Raw genomic sequence first — 16,097 nt, forward strand, 5'->3', positions numbered from 1 at the left:
CTGATTTCATCTCATAATTTTATATTGCGATAATTACATATCGCATGTTAGGAGTGGGCATTCGATTCTTCAGTGTTCGATTTTGAAAAAGTGTGCACCATATTCAAAATCAAACTAGATCGGTTTACTTCAATTTTTTCAACTTCGATTCGGTTTATTTTGGTATTTTTAAAACAATCTTTCGATATAAAAATTCTTGCATGAAAATATAATAGAATTTCAGTAATTGCCAATAGCTTTTACAAATTATTGTTCATATCACTAATTGCCAGCAACTTTTACAAATTATTGTTCATACGTTATGTGTACATAAAAATAGAATTTCTGAAGATGTGCGTAAAAATTGAATAACTTGAGTTTATATCTATTAGATTTTGCCAAGTCTACTCTCACCTTAAGCCATGACAATATAGTATTGAAAACAAGTCATGATAACATAGACTGAATAGTAAATACGTTGCCTGAGTTTAATTTAGGGCTCTTAAATTTGAACTCCAAAATTTGGGCCAAAAATTAAAATGGGTCATTAAATTGGATAAAAATTAAGATGTTTTGAGTAAAAAATATATAAGTAATATAATTTAAAATATAATTTAATGAAATTTCTGTTTTTCGGTACACCATATTTTCGTGACACTTACACCAAACACCGAACCAAAGAATCAAAGTTCTGAAAAAAAACAATCAAATTAGTTTAATTCAATTCGATTTTTCGATATTTACGCCATCTCGACATATCCAAATGTGTACGTAATGTGTATGTATCATTAATGACACAGAAAAGAAGAGCTGTTTTTTCAAGTCCAAAGGGCAATAGAGTAAATATCATTCTTGTTCATTACATTAAGCCTTTAGTTAGATTTAGACGTATCACTTTCCTCCTCCTGTTGAGTTGACTCTCTTCCCCAAAAGAAAAAGGCCAGTCATTTTCTGTCTTTCACATTCATATGTTTTCCTTACTCTTTTTTTATGTTGGTTAGAATTAATAAATATTAATAATGTGTATATTAATTATTTTATTTTTTATTTTACATAAGTTAATATATAATTTCTTTTATAACATATATATATATATGTGTATTAATTATGTAAAATTTTAAATTACAAATTAAATATTATATTAATTTCATATGACTAACTTACTTTTTAACTAACTATCAAATGTTATATAACTTCGGTAAAAACTAATCTACAATATACATTATTAGATTAAATAATTTTTATTTACTTATAGAAAAAAAGTATTATTATAATATAGTGGAGTATTTTTTTTTCCTTTGTGTTGGGGTATTCACTTTTTTTTTTTGTTTTCCAGAAATTCTTGCCCATCCAACCCATAAATGCATTTCTCTTCTATTCCTCTCATTTTTGCTTTTCCTTTACTGTTCTCTTTTTCTCTTCTCTCTCAACACCACCCACCCCCAATCAACAACCTCACCTCTTTATCCCCCCCCTCTCTCTCTCTTTACCATAGATTTCCTCCATTGCAAACAAAGCTTCCACCTTTACAGCTTTCTAAAGTCCCTATTGCCTCCACATTCACATTACCCACCAACCATTTTTTTACCCACCATTAAATAAAGCTGTTTTTTTCCCTTCACAGAGATTAGATTTTTGTCTGTCCTTCTTAGAACAGTTTGCTTTAACTTGTTTTGTTTCTCTATTCCCTTTTGACCCATTACAGCCAATGCCCTTCTTCTTCTGAACTGTTAGCTTTCTTGGCTTTTGTCAGTTTGTGGGTTCTTTTCACTTCTGCATTGGCTTATCTATGTGTTTTGAGTCTCTGCTTGAGCAAAAAAAAGAACTTTCTTTGCTTCTCTGGGTTCTTAGAGAAGAAGATCAAGGGGGTTAAGTTTGGTTTCTAGAGATCACTTTTGTAAAGGTAACAACTTTTTTTCATCTTTGAAATCTTTATCCTTGTTTTGCTTCTGTGTGAAGGCATTCTTTTCTTGATTTTGTGCTCATTTTGAACAGATTTAAACTAGTCTTTCTTTTGGAATTAGTGATTTTTTTCTTTCTTATGGATTCTTGATTTGCTGTATCAGGAAGGGAAGGTGTTTTATTTTTTGTGCTTACTGTTCTGAATCTAACCGCTATGTGGTTTACTGGAATAGTTGTATTGTGATGTCAGCTGCCCACAATTTAGTTGATTTGTCAATGTCTAAACTTTAACTTATTGTACTTGAAAATTTAATACTCCTAATTTAGACAGGACCATCTACTTTGTTTCATTAAAAGAAGTACTATTACAAGCCACAATTGTAGAAATGCTATGGACTTAAATTGTTTTGTGGTATACAGGAGGCAATGGAGTAAATCTGAGTCTGGAATTTTGCTTTCTTCTATCTGCTGTGCTGGAAATGTCTTCTGGGGAATTAAAAAGTGAATTGTCTAAGAAGACATCATTTTTGGGTCTCAAACTATGGGTTGTAATGGGCTTATGTGTTGGTGTATTTATCGTTGGGATACTCTGTATGTTGTCGATATGGGTAACGTGTAGGAGAAAATCTAGAAGAACGTTGGACGGGTTTTCTCATTGCCAAATACCCAATGTTTCCAAGGATATCAAGGTTGATAGAGTTGGTGCTGCTATTGTCCACGATCATCCTGAAAGCTTATTTCTGACTATTCATGATAAATCAAATGAAACGACGTCGGAAAAGATGTTAGTCCATTTGGGTAGGAGCAAATCAAGTGATGCTGATAACATCAGCCAATGTAGTTCAATATATCATCACGAAAGGGGCTTTAGTTCACAGTCAGGGGAAGAGGGAAGTTCTGGAACAGTGAGGAAACAACCATCTTATGGAATTGCAATGCCTTCTCCTTTGATTGGATTGCCAGAAGTCTCACAGCTCGGGTGGGGCCATTGGTTCACGCTTAGAGATCTTGAACTTGCAACAAATCGTTTCTCTGCAGAGAATGTGCTTGGTGAAGGGGGATATGGTGTAGTTTATAAAGGCAGGTTGATCAATGGGACAGAAGTCGCTGTGAAGAAGCTCCTAAATAATCTGTGAGTATGGCTTTGAAGTACTTCTACAGGTTCTGTACATTTATCTCCATGGATGACTAATACTTATGATCTAATGATGAATTGCTCCACAGTGGCCAAGCTGAGAAAGAGTTTCGGGTTGAAGTAGAGGCAATTGGTCATGTTAGACACAAGAATCTAGTGCGTCTTCTTGGTTATTGCATTGAAGGTGTTCACAGGTATTCTCTTTTTTCAGATCAAATCGTGGCAGTTCTTTAAGTATGTTAATTTTCTGTGCTATGACTCTTTATTTCGCAATGTCAACCACCATGATTTCAACTTAGTTATACTTTCCTTGACAATTTGCTTTGTTTTGGCTGTTAAGGATGCTGGTTTATGAGTATGTTAATAATGGAAACTTGGAGCAGTGGCTGCATGGAGCTATGAGACATCATGGTACACTTACATGGGAAGCCCGTGTGAAGGTTCTCCTTGGTACTGCAAAAGCGTAAGTTTCCCCAGTTAAAAAACCGAATGACAACAGTTTTGTTATTTCACTTGATATTCCATTTTCTTGGATGACCTATTTCTGCTGCACACTCTCTTTTAACTCATTAAGCTAAGCCATTGCCTTGAATCTTTTAGGCAGATTTTTATTCCTAAGCAGTAGTCACTTGGTGCTACAAGCCTTTGCATTTCTGACTATTTCTTAATGCGCTTTCTATTGTTTCTAATATGAAAAGAGATAAATGACAACTAGATTTAATATACACTAATATGAAACTTGTTTCATTTGCAGGCTTGCTTACTTGCATGAAGCCATTGAACCTAAAGTAATCCACCGAGACATTAAGTCTAGTAATATCTTGATTGATGACGAGTTCAATGCCAAGGTCTCTGATTTTGGATTGGCAAAACTCTTGGACTCAGGAGAGAGCCACATCACCACTAGAGTCATGGGCACATTTGGGTACAACTTCTCCATCTGAAGATGTTTTATTCCTACTCTGTCCACCTTTGCACTTGTTGATGTGTTTCCATAATGAAATACTCAGATTTCTTTCTCATTTGAATTCCAGATACGTGGCTCCAGAATATGCTAATACTGGATTGTTAAATGAGAAGAGCGATATTTACAGTTTTGGTGTTCTAGTGCTAGAAGCAGTGACTGGTAGAGATCCTGTGGACTACAGCCGTCCTGCTAATGAGGTACCGAGAGTAAGCGATGTGCTGCATGTAAAATTTCCTTACTAACTGCACTATACTCCCTATATTGACCTAGGATTGAGTGCTTGCTACACTATGCTCCTCTTTTCTCCAGGTTGAGGTTGCTTCTTGTATTTAATAATGGACATTTTTATGGTTCATGTTTGGCAGGTTAATCTTGTTGAATGGCTCAAAATGATGGTTGGAAATCGGAGGGCTGAGGAAGTTGTGGATTCTAACATGGAAGTTAGGCCTAGTACTCGTGCTTTGAAACGAGCGCTTCTGGTTGCACTTAGATGTGTTGATCCTGATTCAGAAAAACGACCTCGAATGAGCCAAGTAGTTAGAATGCTTGAAACTGAAGAAGTTCCGTATCGTGAGGTACAGTCCATTCCTGACTTTCATATCCTCCACTCCATATGATTTCTTATTTTTGTCTTTCTCCATTTTGGCTTCAACTAAAGCTTCCTTTCAAACAACATGAACCAAACTCCTGAATGTTTTCAAGTTACATATAGTATTCCAAACATTTTTTCATATGAAAGCGCTTTGATCTTGTTCTAGCTCTGCCCACATCCATAAAGGAGCAATGTACAGTACAGTCTCTTATTTAAATGGAAAGGAATATTGGGTAATGTGAAAGTTCTGTTTTTTATGGTGAATAGTATTGCTCTTGTATTTGGTCCATGTGAACAGCTGACATAACCTCAAGAAGGTTGCATAATACCTCTTTCACTCTGCACTATGTCCAAATTTTATCTTTTCGTTCAGATCACTAGGCATAGGAACATGTTGTTTAGTGTTGTCTAGATGTTCGAATAATTTAATATATACAAAATAACTATACCTCAACTCCAACCAGAGTTGAGGTCCGCGATATGAATTCCCACGGTCTATGTCACTCTTTTAAGCTCACTCTTTTAAGCTCATTTTACATGGTTGGCCATTGCGTTCTATGTTTTTTGGTTCTTCCTTGGGGTGGTCATATAGAGAGAGATCATAGAAAGAGATTCTTGATCAAGATTCAAGAAATAGATTTTGTACAAAGAGCTGAATATCAGTGAATCGTGCCAAAAAGACCCCTCTGCTATTTACAATATCCCGTCCCGTATGAAAGTTTGATATTTGTACAGGATCGACGAAACCGGAGAAGTAGAACAGCCAGCATGGAAATAGAATCAGTAAAGGAGAGTTGCAGCAGCTCAGCTGATGTGGAAAGCAAGGTGGGGAGAGCAGATAGCAGTACATCTGATACAATTCTTGGATAGGGACTCTGACACACAGGCACATGACTCCAAGTGGAATGTATAATTGCATCTTATTACCGTCCACCCCTTACTCCCTCAAACAGCCCACACCCTCCCCCCCACCCCCCCAATTTGAGGTTTAAAAGCTTTCAGTAAACCAATGAAGAGGATTTTTCCAAGCTGGTTTTCTGAAAAGATTCCTCTGAATGACAGAATAGTAATTGTTGATGCATTGGCTCTTCTTTCAGTGCTTCTGTTGGCAGGTAGTGCATGGAAATGAGGACTATTGCAATGTCATACTAGTAGTGAAAGAGAGAGAGAGAGTAGAGAGAGATTGTTGATGTACAGATGTCTTGAGGATTATGTGTTATTATTGTCCTTTCTAGATACAATTTGATCATCATTCTTGTCTTTATTGTGGGTTTTCACTAGAGTATATACTACAGTGGCATGCCTCTTTTACAGTTGAGTAGAAAACTTTTTCACACAAACTTCCAGTGTTATTCTTGTTAAATATTTTTGTGAAACAAATGTTTGTGATAAATTGCCTAACGGTGAATGAAGTGAGAGAACTCTTCACGATCTAAGCTCATAACATGTATTATCTACTTTGGTCCAACATATCTTATGAATTTGTCCTGTGGGAGCCATGTCATCATAAAGCACAAAAGTGCGCAAGCATGTGAGCTTGTGTTAGGTCTTATTAAGCTTTTTACTTTCTTTCATTTTGATGTGGGATTTGCTCAAGGTATTGTGTGCATTTTTTTTCAAACTTGCTATTCTTTCTTTAGGGTTTTACGTCTCAAGTTGAAATCCTATCGAGGCAAAAACTACTCAATGAACTTTTTCTGTCTGCCCAAATTTTAGTCGTTGGTACCATGTACATGATGAAATTAGTCGAGTTGCCTAGAAGCTTGCCTGTCTTTCTTTGGGATTCTAAGTGTTAGGTTCAGATCTTAGCGAGGCCAAAACTACTAGACAAATTCTTTTCATCGTCTTAAGCCTTAGTCATAGATAGTACGTACCTTATGAAATTAGTCAAGATGCATGTAAGTTGGCTTGAAACACCAAATGGAAAATTACTTTTGTCCATGATTAGTGAAAGTTATTATCCTTTTTCGGGCAACAATTCAAGGTAATCTAAAATGATTACATATGGTTAATTTTTCTCATTGAACTAAAGAAAACCAACTCTGGCAATTATCATATATCCCTATTGTAATAGATTAAAGAGAGATGGGTCTTTTGTACAAGTGAAGCTGGAGTTTGTTTTTTCTCTTTGTTGGTCCCCTCTTTTGGGAAAATCAATCAAGTCATTGACAGAATTTTTCTTTAACTTATAGTCTTATATCCACAAATAATATCTTTGATTCACAATGATTGAGAGAGAACAGAGTTTAGCACATGTAGCTGATTGTGTATTTTCTTTAGCAACATTTGTCCTTGTGGTTGTGGGACACTCCCTAAGGATAAGCCCCAAAACCAAATCTTTAACCATACTATAGTACGTACTATTCCGTTACATGCGCGCAAAATAGGCATAGCGGACTTGCCGCAGCCGAAAATTCACAAATAATCACTTTTTAGATATTGATATTCATGTTACGATGTTTTATTGCTAGAATTTGAAATTTCATGATATTGACTATCTTTTTATTTTATTTTATTAAAGGACCAAAAAGTGGTTAGCGAATGCTATTTCTCTAATTTTATGAAGGCTGGAGTTGAGCTCCTCAGGTCTGGTTTACGGTTGATTTACATAAATGTCCTCTTTTTAGGTTACTATTTAGATGTTGTACCCTTAAATTTTAAAAGTAAAGCAAATATAACTTTCGAGACTGATAAAATATTAGATTGAAAAATTGGGCAATTTATCTGACTAATTGAGAATTGGTATGTTTTAAATTAAATGACAAACTACTCAAGTCTTTACAAGACTTTAAATCACAAAGTCAATCCTCACAAGTTTTTGTCAGCAATATACGGAACTAACATGACAGTTTAAAGTAAGTTTGACAACTTAAACCTTCTTGATGCTGACAAACATTGTTCCTTAAGTTGAAATTCAATTGTTGAAATGTTAAAAAAAATATAATTGTCATTTGTTTGGGATTTTGGAGTTTGAAAACTTGCGATTCACCATTAAAATATTCTAAAGTATAGTAATATGAGACAAGGACCTAGCATGTCTGGTTAGGTTACTTCATGAAAACTTAAAAAAAGAAAACATATAAAACATCTATTATATATATTGAGTGTACGAATAAAGTGTCACGTTATTGATAGTTTGAAAAAAGGAAAAGATGTATATAATTCAGGCAAATTTAAATGATGTAAGACCCTTTTTTTTAAAAAAAACATACGCAAGCTTGGCCTACAAACGATATATTACACAGTATTAGGAATATTTTTTTTTTAACTATATTAGTCCAATCATTTCCTTCATGATCATTGCTTGTTTGAATACCACAAATATCACCTATTACGAGTACAGTTTATATTGCGGCCTTAAACGTTTATCCTATTTCTTTTTCTTGCAGGCAATACTTACATGTTTTTCTTTTCTCTCTGAATGTGGAGTCAGAACTTCACTAAAGAGTTCAAAATATATATGAAGAAGTAAGCCAAATGCGATTCAATATTATCTATTTCTTTATATACATAAAAATAATTTTAACATAAATAATAGTGTAATTTTCTGCCCTATCTGACTCTGACTCTGCCCCTGCCCCCTACAAATGTATCATTATAGGTTAATAAAATACCACGTTAGTTATATATATACCGTTCTTTGCAACTTGCAATAGATAGTTAGTTCCATATGAACTTTAGCCTTTTGTACCACTACTAATAGTTATTAGGATGAAGTTCAAACGTGCCTATAATAAATAAATGGAAGTTAATTAACAAGAAGAAACCAAAAAGATAAAAAAGAAGCTAATCACGAGCAAATATATATATATTCTCAATCTTTTTACACCTATTGAATTCGAAATTTTAAATCCGTCTTTGTTTTTTCATCAAAAAATTATTACAATCTTATACTCATATCAACATGGCTTTGCATGGAGAGAACATTAATCATTGTTTTAACGAAAAGTCATGAATCTCAGGGACAACGTGTGCGTCTTTTCCATTCTCTAAGGAATAAAGTTAACATTAACTATTTGTATAATTTACTTTTTCTCCGTATATGTAGGCAATAATGTAATGCAATTGTCTGGAAAAAATAAATAAAGGTAAGAGTGTTACGGCCCGAAGATTTCGTGTATATATATATATTTAAAAAAACTTAGGTGCTTATGAAAAATATATTGACATCTTTTGATTCATGATATGTTTGGTACGATCAAAAATATTAAGGAGGAGAATTAGTTGTAATTTTGTTTACAAATAAAATAAAGAATTAAATACTTGTATTAACAGCATGGAAGCACGCCGCAAAGTTCGGGATGACGTGGGAAGAATCTATCAGCACTACATAAGGTATAAAAAAAAGAGGAGAAACTATGTTATAAGATATAATCTTGCTACTAATTACGAAATTTTTAATCATATTTTGAGTAAGATACATGTATTATTGTTATTAGATACATTAAAAATAGAAAAAAAGACGAGCCAAATGAGGAGGAAGGCGATCAAGATCTCATATATTCCATATACATGCATATTATACTAGTGTAACACTAAATATACGTTTATGTATGTATCTGGTGTGATTTACATGTATTTAGGATACTGGCTACATAAGAGAGTGACGAGCGAGATGGGAGAGAGGCCAGCGAGATTTGTATATGTATTCTAGATACATGTATATCTATTTGGATATAGTGTATCTTGAACAAATTACACTTAATTTTGACCTTATGTATCCCAAGATACATATATTTAGACGCACGAAAATTTGGTAAGATTAATAATATTGCAAATTAAAGTGTATTTAAGTAATTAACTTCTAAACTAGTGAGATTTCTATAAGCCTCGCTAAAAAATATTTAGTAAATTAAAAAAATTATGTATTCATATATATACTCTCCGATATTCAATTTCACTTTATTCGTCTTATTTTCTTTTTTTTTAGCAACTATTAATTTTAAATTTTCACGTCTACAAGATTGAAGGATATTGTAGCAGACGTTTAATCATGATATATTTTTCTCAATTCATTTTATTCGTACTAAATACTAGAGTATTTTTGAACATAAAGGCGTGGAAAACGAAAAATTCTCCCACGTGACAAGTATTGGGTCAAATGGCGGTGCCGGTTTCGTGACACGTGTGAGGAAATTGATTGATCACTTTCCAACCAAACAGACCGTAATTCCGGAGGCGTTTGAGTTTGACCACAATTTCCACGTCGGCATCTCCGTTCATTTATTATTATTTATTATTTATTTTGTCAAATTGTACCAAAATTATTAGGTGGAATCCTATCACTTCACTTGATTTACACACCTTGCTGCGTTTTTTCTGTTAAAAAATGTTAATAAAAATATCAATAACAGTAAAGTATTCATATTTAGTGCAAATTTGGAGGGTTTTTGAAAATGACATTTTTTTTTTAAAAAAAAGTATTTAAAAAGTGGAATAAGTCATAATTTCTATAGTTAAAATTATAAAATATGCAAAGAACAAAATATATACTAGACTATGAGGATTGAAATAATTTCGCTCTCTATTCACAAAATTTTTTGTTCCTATTTTTATTGTTATAAAAGTGATTCGAATTTGTCGTTATATATGGACCAACAACAACAAATGGGTAAAATCGACTATTTCATGTATATATATATATGATAAGATTTCGTAATTTTTACTCCAAAATTCATGGTTCATGTGATGTAGTAGTTAATGGCATCGGATTAGCCACGAGCATATATAATTGATTAATTTAGTAATTTTCTGTTTCGTAAATTAACTCATTTTGGACTAGCCTCCCTATTGAAAACATGATATTAATAGTGAGATTACACAACGGGTTCACGGAAATTCTCGTGACCTAATCACACTACAATTAATTTAATCCTAATTTAAAACATTGCTTATTCATGGACTTTTCTTAAAAAATAATTACAAAAAAAATGGGGCAGGGGAAAGGGAAATGGGGAGAGGTTTATAAGATGAGGAATATAAAGTAAAAGTTCAAATAGTAAAATATTTTTCGCTTATTGATGAATTTATGTACTCACTCACCGACGAATTTACAAAAGATTAATTAAATAATAGGACTACTGCAAGTTGAGGTATATAGTTTGTTGATGTAGTAATACAACCAATTGATGGAACTTTTTTTTTTTTAAAACTCTATTTCAGCTATGTTCCAATTGTTTCTCATTGATTAACAAAAGAAATATCAATGAGCTCTCTCATCTAATAGAATAATCTTTTAAATTGGACTCTAGATTTTATTTTTTAATGTATATGAAGATTTTATTTTTAATGATAGCACTATTTGTTAATTCCGCAAAACCCCAACCTCATATATAATTCATACTTGGAAAAAATACAAAAAGTGTCTACTGTATACTACCAAATTGCAGGATGATGATAAAAAAGTTGTGATCCTGTTCAACTTTACATATACCAAACTAATGGAATACCCTTTGTTTAAAATATAATATGTTCCATTAAAGGTAATCCATAAATGACTTAGTACACACATTAGTGGGCTTTATGGTCATTTGTTAATAACATCCTATATAGCTTCTTGTGTACCTCAATATCCCATTATTCTTGTAGAGCAAGAACCATTCATTCCTATTTCCCTAACAAGTTACTTTTTCTTTTTCCTCTCCAACCTATAGTAATACATACACACTTCCCAACTCCCAAGAAAAGGAAAAAAAAGAAGAGAAAAAGTTCAAGAATCAATAGCTCTTGTTAATATTGTACAAATTCAAGAATCTTGAGTTATTTTTTCCTCCTCATCCTCTTCAACATTTTCTTCCAAGACTCTTTTTTTCTTTTCTTTTAGGTTCTTGCCCTTTTTGTTTTAGATCCCAAAAAAACACTTTTTTTTACTTCTCCATGTCTGATAATAACCCTTTTCATCATGATTATGCATTTCCTTTCTTTGGTGAAAATCCCTCAATTTATGATAATCAAGCCAATAACACACAAAACCCTCATCAAGATTTTGATTATCCTTCATCTTATATGAGTAGTCTCACAGAGTGTTTACATGGGGGTTCAATGGATCATTACAACTCTTTATCAAGTGCTTTTGGGATGAATAATTGTTCATCATCCTCTGAAGTTGTTTGTCCACCAACAATAGATCATCATCATCGTCAAGAATCTTCTAGAAAAAATAGTGTTGATCATCAAATTCCATTGACACCTAATTCATTTATCTCTTCATCTTCTAATAGTGAAGTTGGTGGATGTCACGAAGAAGATTCTTCAAAAATCAAGAAAGATGATGATCAGTGTGAAGATGGAGATGATGATAAGTCTAAGAAAGTGTAAGTCATTTTTTTCTTTGGTCCTATAGTACTAGTATAAAATATAGCCACATCTTTAAATTGTGAGGAAGTTTCTACCTTTCTTATAGATTAGGTTATTGACCACTTAGTCTTAATTTATTAGATTATTAATTGGCTAGACTTTTTCTTCCTAGTTGCAAGCTTATTCTTCTACTGATTTCAAGTTTAAAAATTTCTAAAGTGCACCCTTTCCTTAGTTAAGTCTTCTTCCCTCTTTTTTGCGCTATGTAAATCAGGAAAACCCTAATTTTATTTATCCAAATAACACCATATCCCACAACTGGGGTTCAGGGAGGGTAGAATGTACACATATCTTACCCCTAACTCGTGTAGGTTGAGATCAAATTATTTTCAAAAGACCCTTCTACTCAAATGCATTAAATTAAAATAGTTATGAGCGAAGATATACAACAATGAAGAAAAGATAGACAACTAATACAAAAGTCAATACAAAGCCTAATATTATTTATCCACTATTACTAATTTGATTTGTGTTTAGCTTATTTGAAAATCTTGTATATGCATATACAATGTTGTTTGATGTTAAGATGGATTTTTTTCATTTTTTTAATTTTGTATAACTTAAAGTTTGTGCTAATTATTTCAGGGGCAAATTGGCAAAGAAGAAAGGAGAAAAGAAACAAAAGGAACCAAGATTTGCATTTATGACCAAGAGTGAGATTGATAATCTTGACGATGGCTATAGATGGAGGAAATATGGACAGAAGGCAGTGAAGAACAGTCCTTTTCCAAGGTATATTTTCTTTAGAATCAAACTATTATCTAAATTACTATTAGAAATGGATTAACAAGCTTCTATAGCATGGTATACTCTACAAACTTGCTTAATTAATATATAGTAATAGCATAATTAATTGCTTCTAAGTTGCTTAAGTTTTCATCTCTATTACTCATAATCTTAAGGAATTAGTATATAAATGACCAAGTTTGTTTAGTCTTTGCACTTTTCAGACTCTCATATTTGAAATGGTGATTTTAACTTGATTAACATCATAGGTAAATTACACTAAAAGAACGCGAAAATATCATAAATGCAAAAATGTACTTGTTAATGTCCAAATAAGTTTAACTTCTATATACTGTCATTCAAAATTCATTACATCACTATTAACTCATGTAAAATATAATTACAAGTAATTATTCATAAAAACATGAGATTAGTAATATAGAAACAACTTTTATTATCGGTGTTATAACATGTTAAAATATGCTACTTGCCTAAAAGTTTTTAAAATTATATGCGTATATAAGTCAAACTCTTTCAAATGATCTAATCTTAGTTTTTAATTTGGTTTACAATAATGAAGTGATTAGATATTTAGAAACAAAAACTCCTGTTTCACGCAACGATCTAATGAAAATATGAGTGTTAAAATTATATACACCGTGTTTTATCCTATCAAGTAAGTCAAAGGATATATATAGTTACTGGTAATTCTCTTTAAAATATGTTATGTATAATCTTGAAAATAAGATACGTTACATGTTATAATATATATGTAAAGATGATATAATGATGTAAATTTTTAAACTGACGATAGATATAATAAAAACTCTCTAAGAAAATACATACTATATATTGTTTGTGATTGACAGTTATTATCAGGGGTGAAACTAGCTCTTTGGTCGCGGGTTTGGTTAAACAGAGTAATTTTGGTTCAAATTTTGTACTATTTGTATCAAATTATTAATTTCGAATCGAATAACTTTAAAGATATATCTACGATCCCGATCTTAAAAACTTCAAAAATTCTTACTCGGCCTCTACACTTATTATTATTGTAGGAGTTATTATAGGTGCACAAGTCAAAAGTGCAGTGTGAAGAAACGTGTGGAAAGATCATATGAAGACCCATCAATCGTGATCACTACATATGAAGGCCAACATAACCATCATTGTCCAGCAACCCTTAGAGGAAATGCTGCTGCTGCTTTATTATCTCCATCCTTTTTATCCTCTTCACAACAACAATTATTTCATAATCCAAATGAACAACAACTCTTCTATAATCCAAATATCCCTATTAATAATTCCTTCTATAATAATTATCATCAACATCAGCCTCAATTAGGTCCTGATTATCAATATGGACTATTTCAAGAGATGGTTGCATCATTGATCCACAAAAGAGAGCCATGAGCATTTAGTGAAGTACCAAAAGAAGTATGGGACATTTAATGCAATTCTATGACTTATGTATTGGAGTGGTATTTAATTAATTATGATGGTGTTTAATGTTATTCTTGTGTAATTAAAATTGTCTAGCTAATTAGAACTATATATAGTCTAGTATCTTACGTATTAGTCTTGGAGCAATGATAAAATTATCTCCGTGTGATTGATCTCTATATGTCACAGGTTTGCATTAGGATAGATTGTGTACATCACATTTTTAATTGGATGTTGCGGCCCTTCCTCGAATGCTTTGTGCACTGGGGCTGCATTGCTTTTTTTTCATTTTACGTGCCATAATTTGGAGGAGATGGGCTGATGGAAATACCAAGAATATATGGTTTTATTTTTAGTTATCTGCATGTGGAATGATAGAAGTTTGAAGTTCATGGGATGATTAACCATTTATATTAAATGAAGATGCTATTTTTTGATGAGTTCTCTGCGTCTATGTAATTTGGGCCTTTTTTATTTGCTGAAGATATTTAGTTAATTTCCAAGTAAGGTGAATTGTTTATTTGTTTTGTTACATCAATTTCGTAATTATTTATGTGAATTGAATACTAATGTTATATTCTTTTTTTCTTTCTTCTTTCTTACGCAATCGATTGTTTATATTGCTGCTTGTTTCACAGTACAATTATTGCTTCTAATATTCAAGAAAGTTAGTATATTGATATTCTGAAAACGACCAATAACGATAATGATGAGATGAATATGATTTCTTTTTTTTAATGGAAAATTTTATTTTTGAGTCTCGGATATATATGTAGATTCTTATGCTTCTTCCTTAAATAAATCTTACACATCACGAATCTGAATTAATCTGAAGGCTCTAATGCGGGTACCAAACATGAATGTGAAACCAATTAAAGAGGAAAAAATTTTGAAAACGAGAAAACAATAATATGGTTCTTTATGTTTGACTTATGTTAAAAGTAGTCCCTTAAATACTACAATATTAAGCAATTTTGGTTCATTACATTTTTCAAAAGTGAGATATTCAGTCTCGTTAGATATTTAACAATTTTTGCATGTTATTAATGTCGATTTAACCAAAATTATCAGGAAAGTCTTGCTAAATTCTAAAAATTACAACACCAAAAACTGCTCTAGATATCATAAATAAACAAAAAATAGCAGAAACTGTAAAAATTACACCTCTAAATGTGAGTTCTTTTAAAAAAAATTAACTCTAACTTCCAAGGTTCATAAATGTTTGATGAAGATAAAATGTCCTCATTTTTGACAAAATTTAAAGGACCAAATTTGCTTAAAGGTATATCTAAGAACTTTTTAAAACCTACTCTAAACTAATGGAACCTATTTGTCATTTTATCTTCTATAAATTTTTGTAAATTTCTAATGATTTTACATTCGGGTCAATGCGTGTCTTCTTTTTCTTTCTTGGAATATTTACATCATCAATTAATATAAAATTTTATTTTGTGAAATTACTTTAATCATGATAAATTTATAGAATTTGATAAAATATATAGTGTCTTATCATTTATAGAATTTGATAAAATATATAGTGTCAGTAAATTTCTACCCCTTGAAGAGGTCTTCTCTTAAAAGTTTTTTTTTCTTTTGTTCAAATCACTGTTCAATATTTGTATTTGAGTTCGATTAAATTTGAATAATGCATGCAGGGTCTACTTGAGGACAATTTTCCTAACAAAATTATTCTACATTCTACCACCCCATTACAATTCATATTGATCGTAAATTAACTCATTGGAACAGTGTATCACATGGAAATAATTATTGAAATATCATTCTCTGCATCAAACCTTACTAAGTCAAACAAATCAAAAAGCCTATAGTACGTATTGTTATCTGATTAAACACTCCATGACTTGCTGCCTGAGCCATATATGATATAACGTCATTATAATTCCACATAAACTTTCCAGAATGTTTCCGTTTAAGGAAACTGGAAAATAATTAGTCTAAATTAAAATAATATATCTTGCAGAAAAATTTTGGACTAT

At 31.9% G+C, this 16,097-nt stretch overlaps 2 protein-coding genes across 2 annotated transcripts; both read left to right on the forward strand.

Annotated features, from left to right (window-relative positions):
- The first annotated feature begins 1,335 nt into the window (after positions 1 to 1,335).
- LOC129892110 (probable receptor-like protein kinase At2g42960) lies at positions 1,336 to 5,915 on the forward strand. Its single transcript, XM_055967656.1, has 8 exons — positions 1,336 to 1,882; positions 2,302 to 3,013; positions 3,106 to 3,210; positions 3,357 to 3,479; positions 3,771 to 3,941; positions 4,051 to 4,180; positions 4,349 to 4,558; positions 5,311 to 5,915. The coding sequence occupies exons 2-8, from the start codon at positions 2,361 to 2,363 to the stop codon at positions 5,443 to 5,445; spliced, it is 1,527 nt and encodes a 508-aa protein (XP_055823631.1). The 5' UTR covers positions 1,336 to 1,882; positions 2,302 to 2,360; the 3' UTR covers positions 5,446 to 5,915.
- Positions 5,916 to 11,230: 5,315 nt separating this feature from the next.
- LOC129893338 (WRKY transcription factor 71-like) lies at positions 11,231 to 14,283 on the forward strand. The gene is made up of 3 exons (XM_055968848.1): positions 11,231 to 11,888; positions 12,517 to 12,663; positions 13,716 to 14,283. Exons 1-3 carry the CDS (start codon positions 11,452 to 11,454, stop codon positions 14,068 to 14,070), a joined length of 939 nt encoding a protein of 312 aa, XP_055824823.1. The 5' UTR covers positions 11,231 to 11,451; the 3' UTR covers positions 14,071 to 14,283.
- Positions 14,284 to 16,097: the final 1,814 nt, after the last annotated feature.

Source organism: Solanum dulcamara, chromosome 6 (genome assembly GCF_947179165.1).
Source record: "Solanum dulcamara chromosome 6, daSolDulc1.2, whole genome shotgun sequence".
In the NCBI taxonomy this organism is placed as follows: domain Eukaryota; kingdom Viridiplantae; phylum Streptophyta; class Magnoliopsida; order Solanales; family Solanaceae; genus Solanum; species Solanum dulcamara.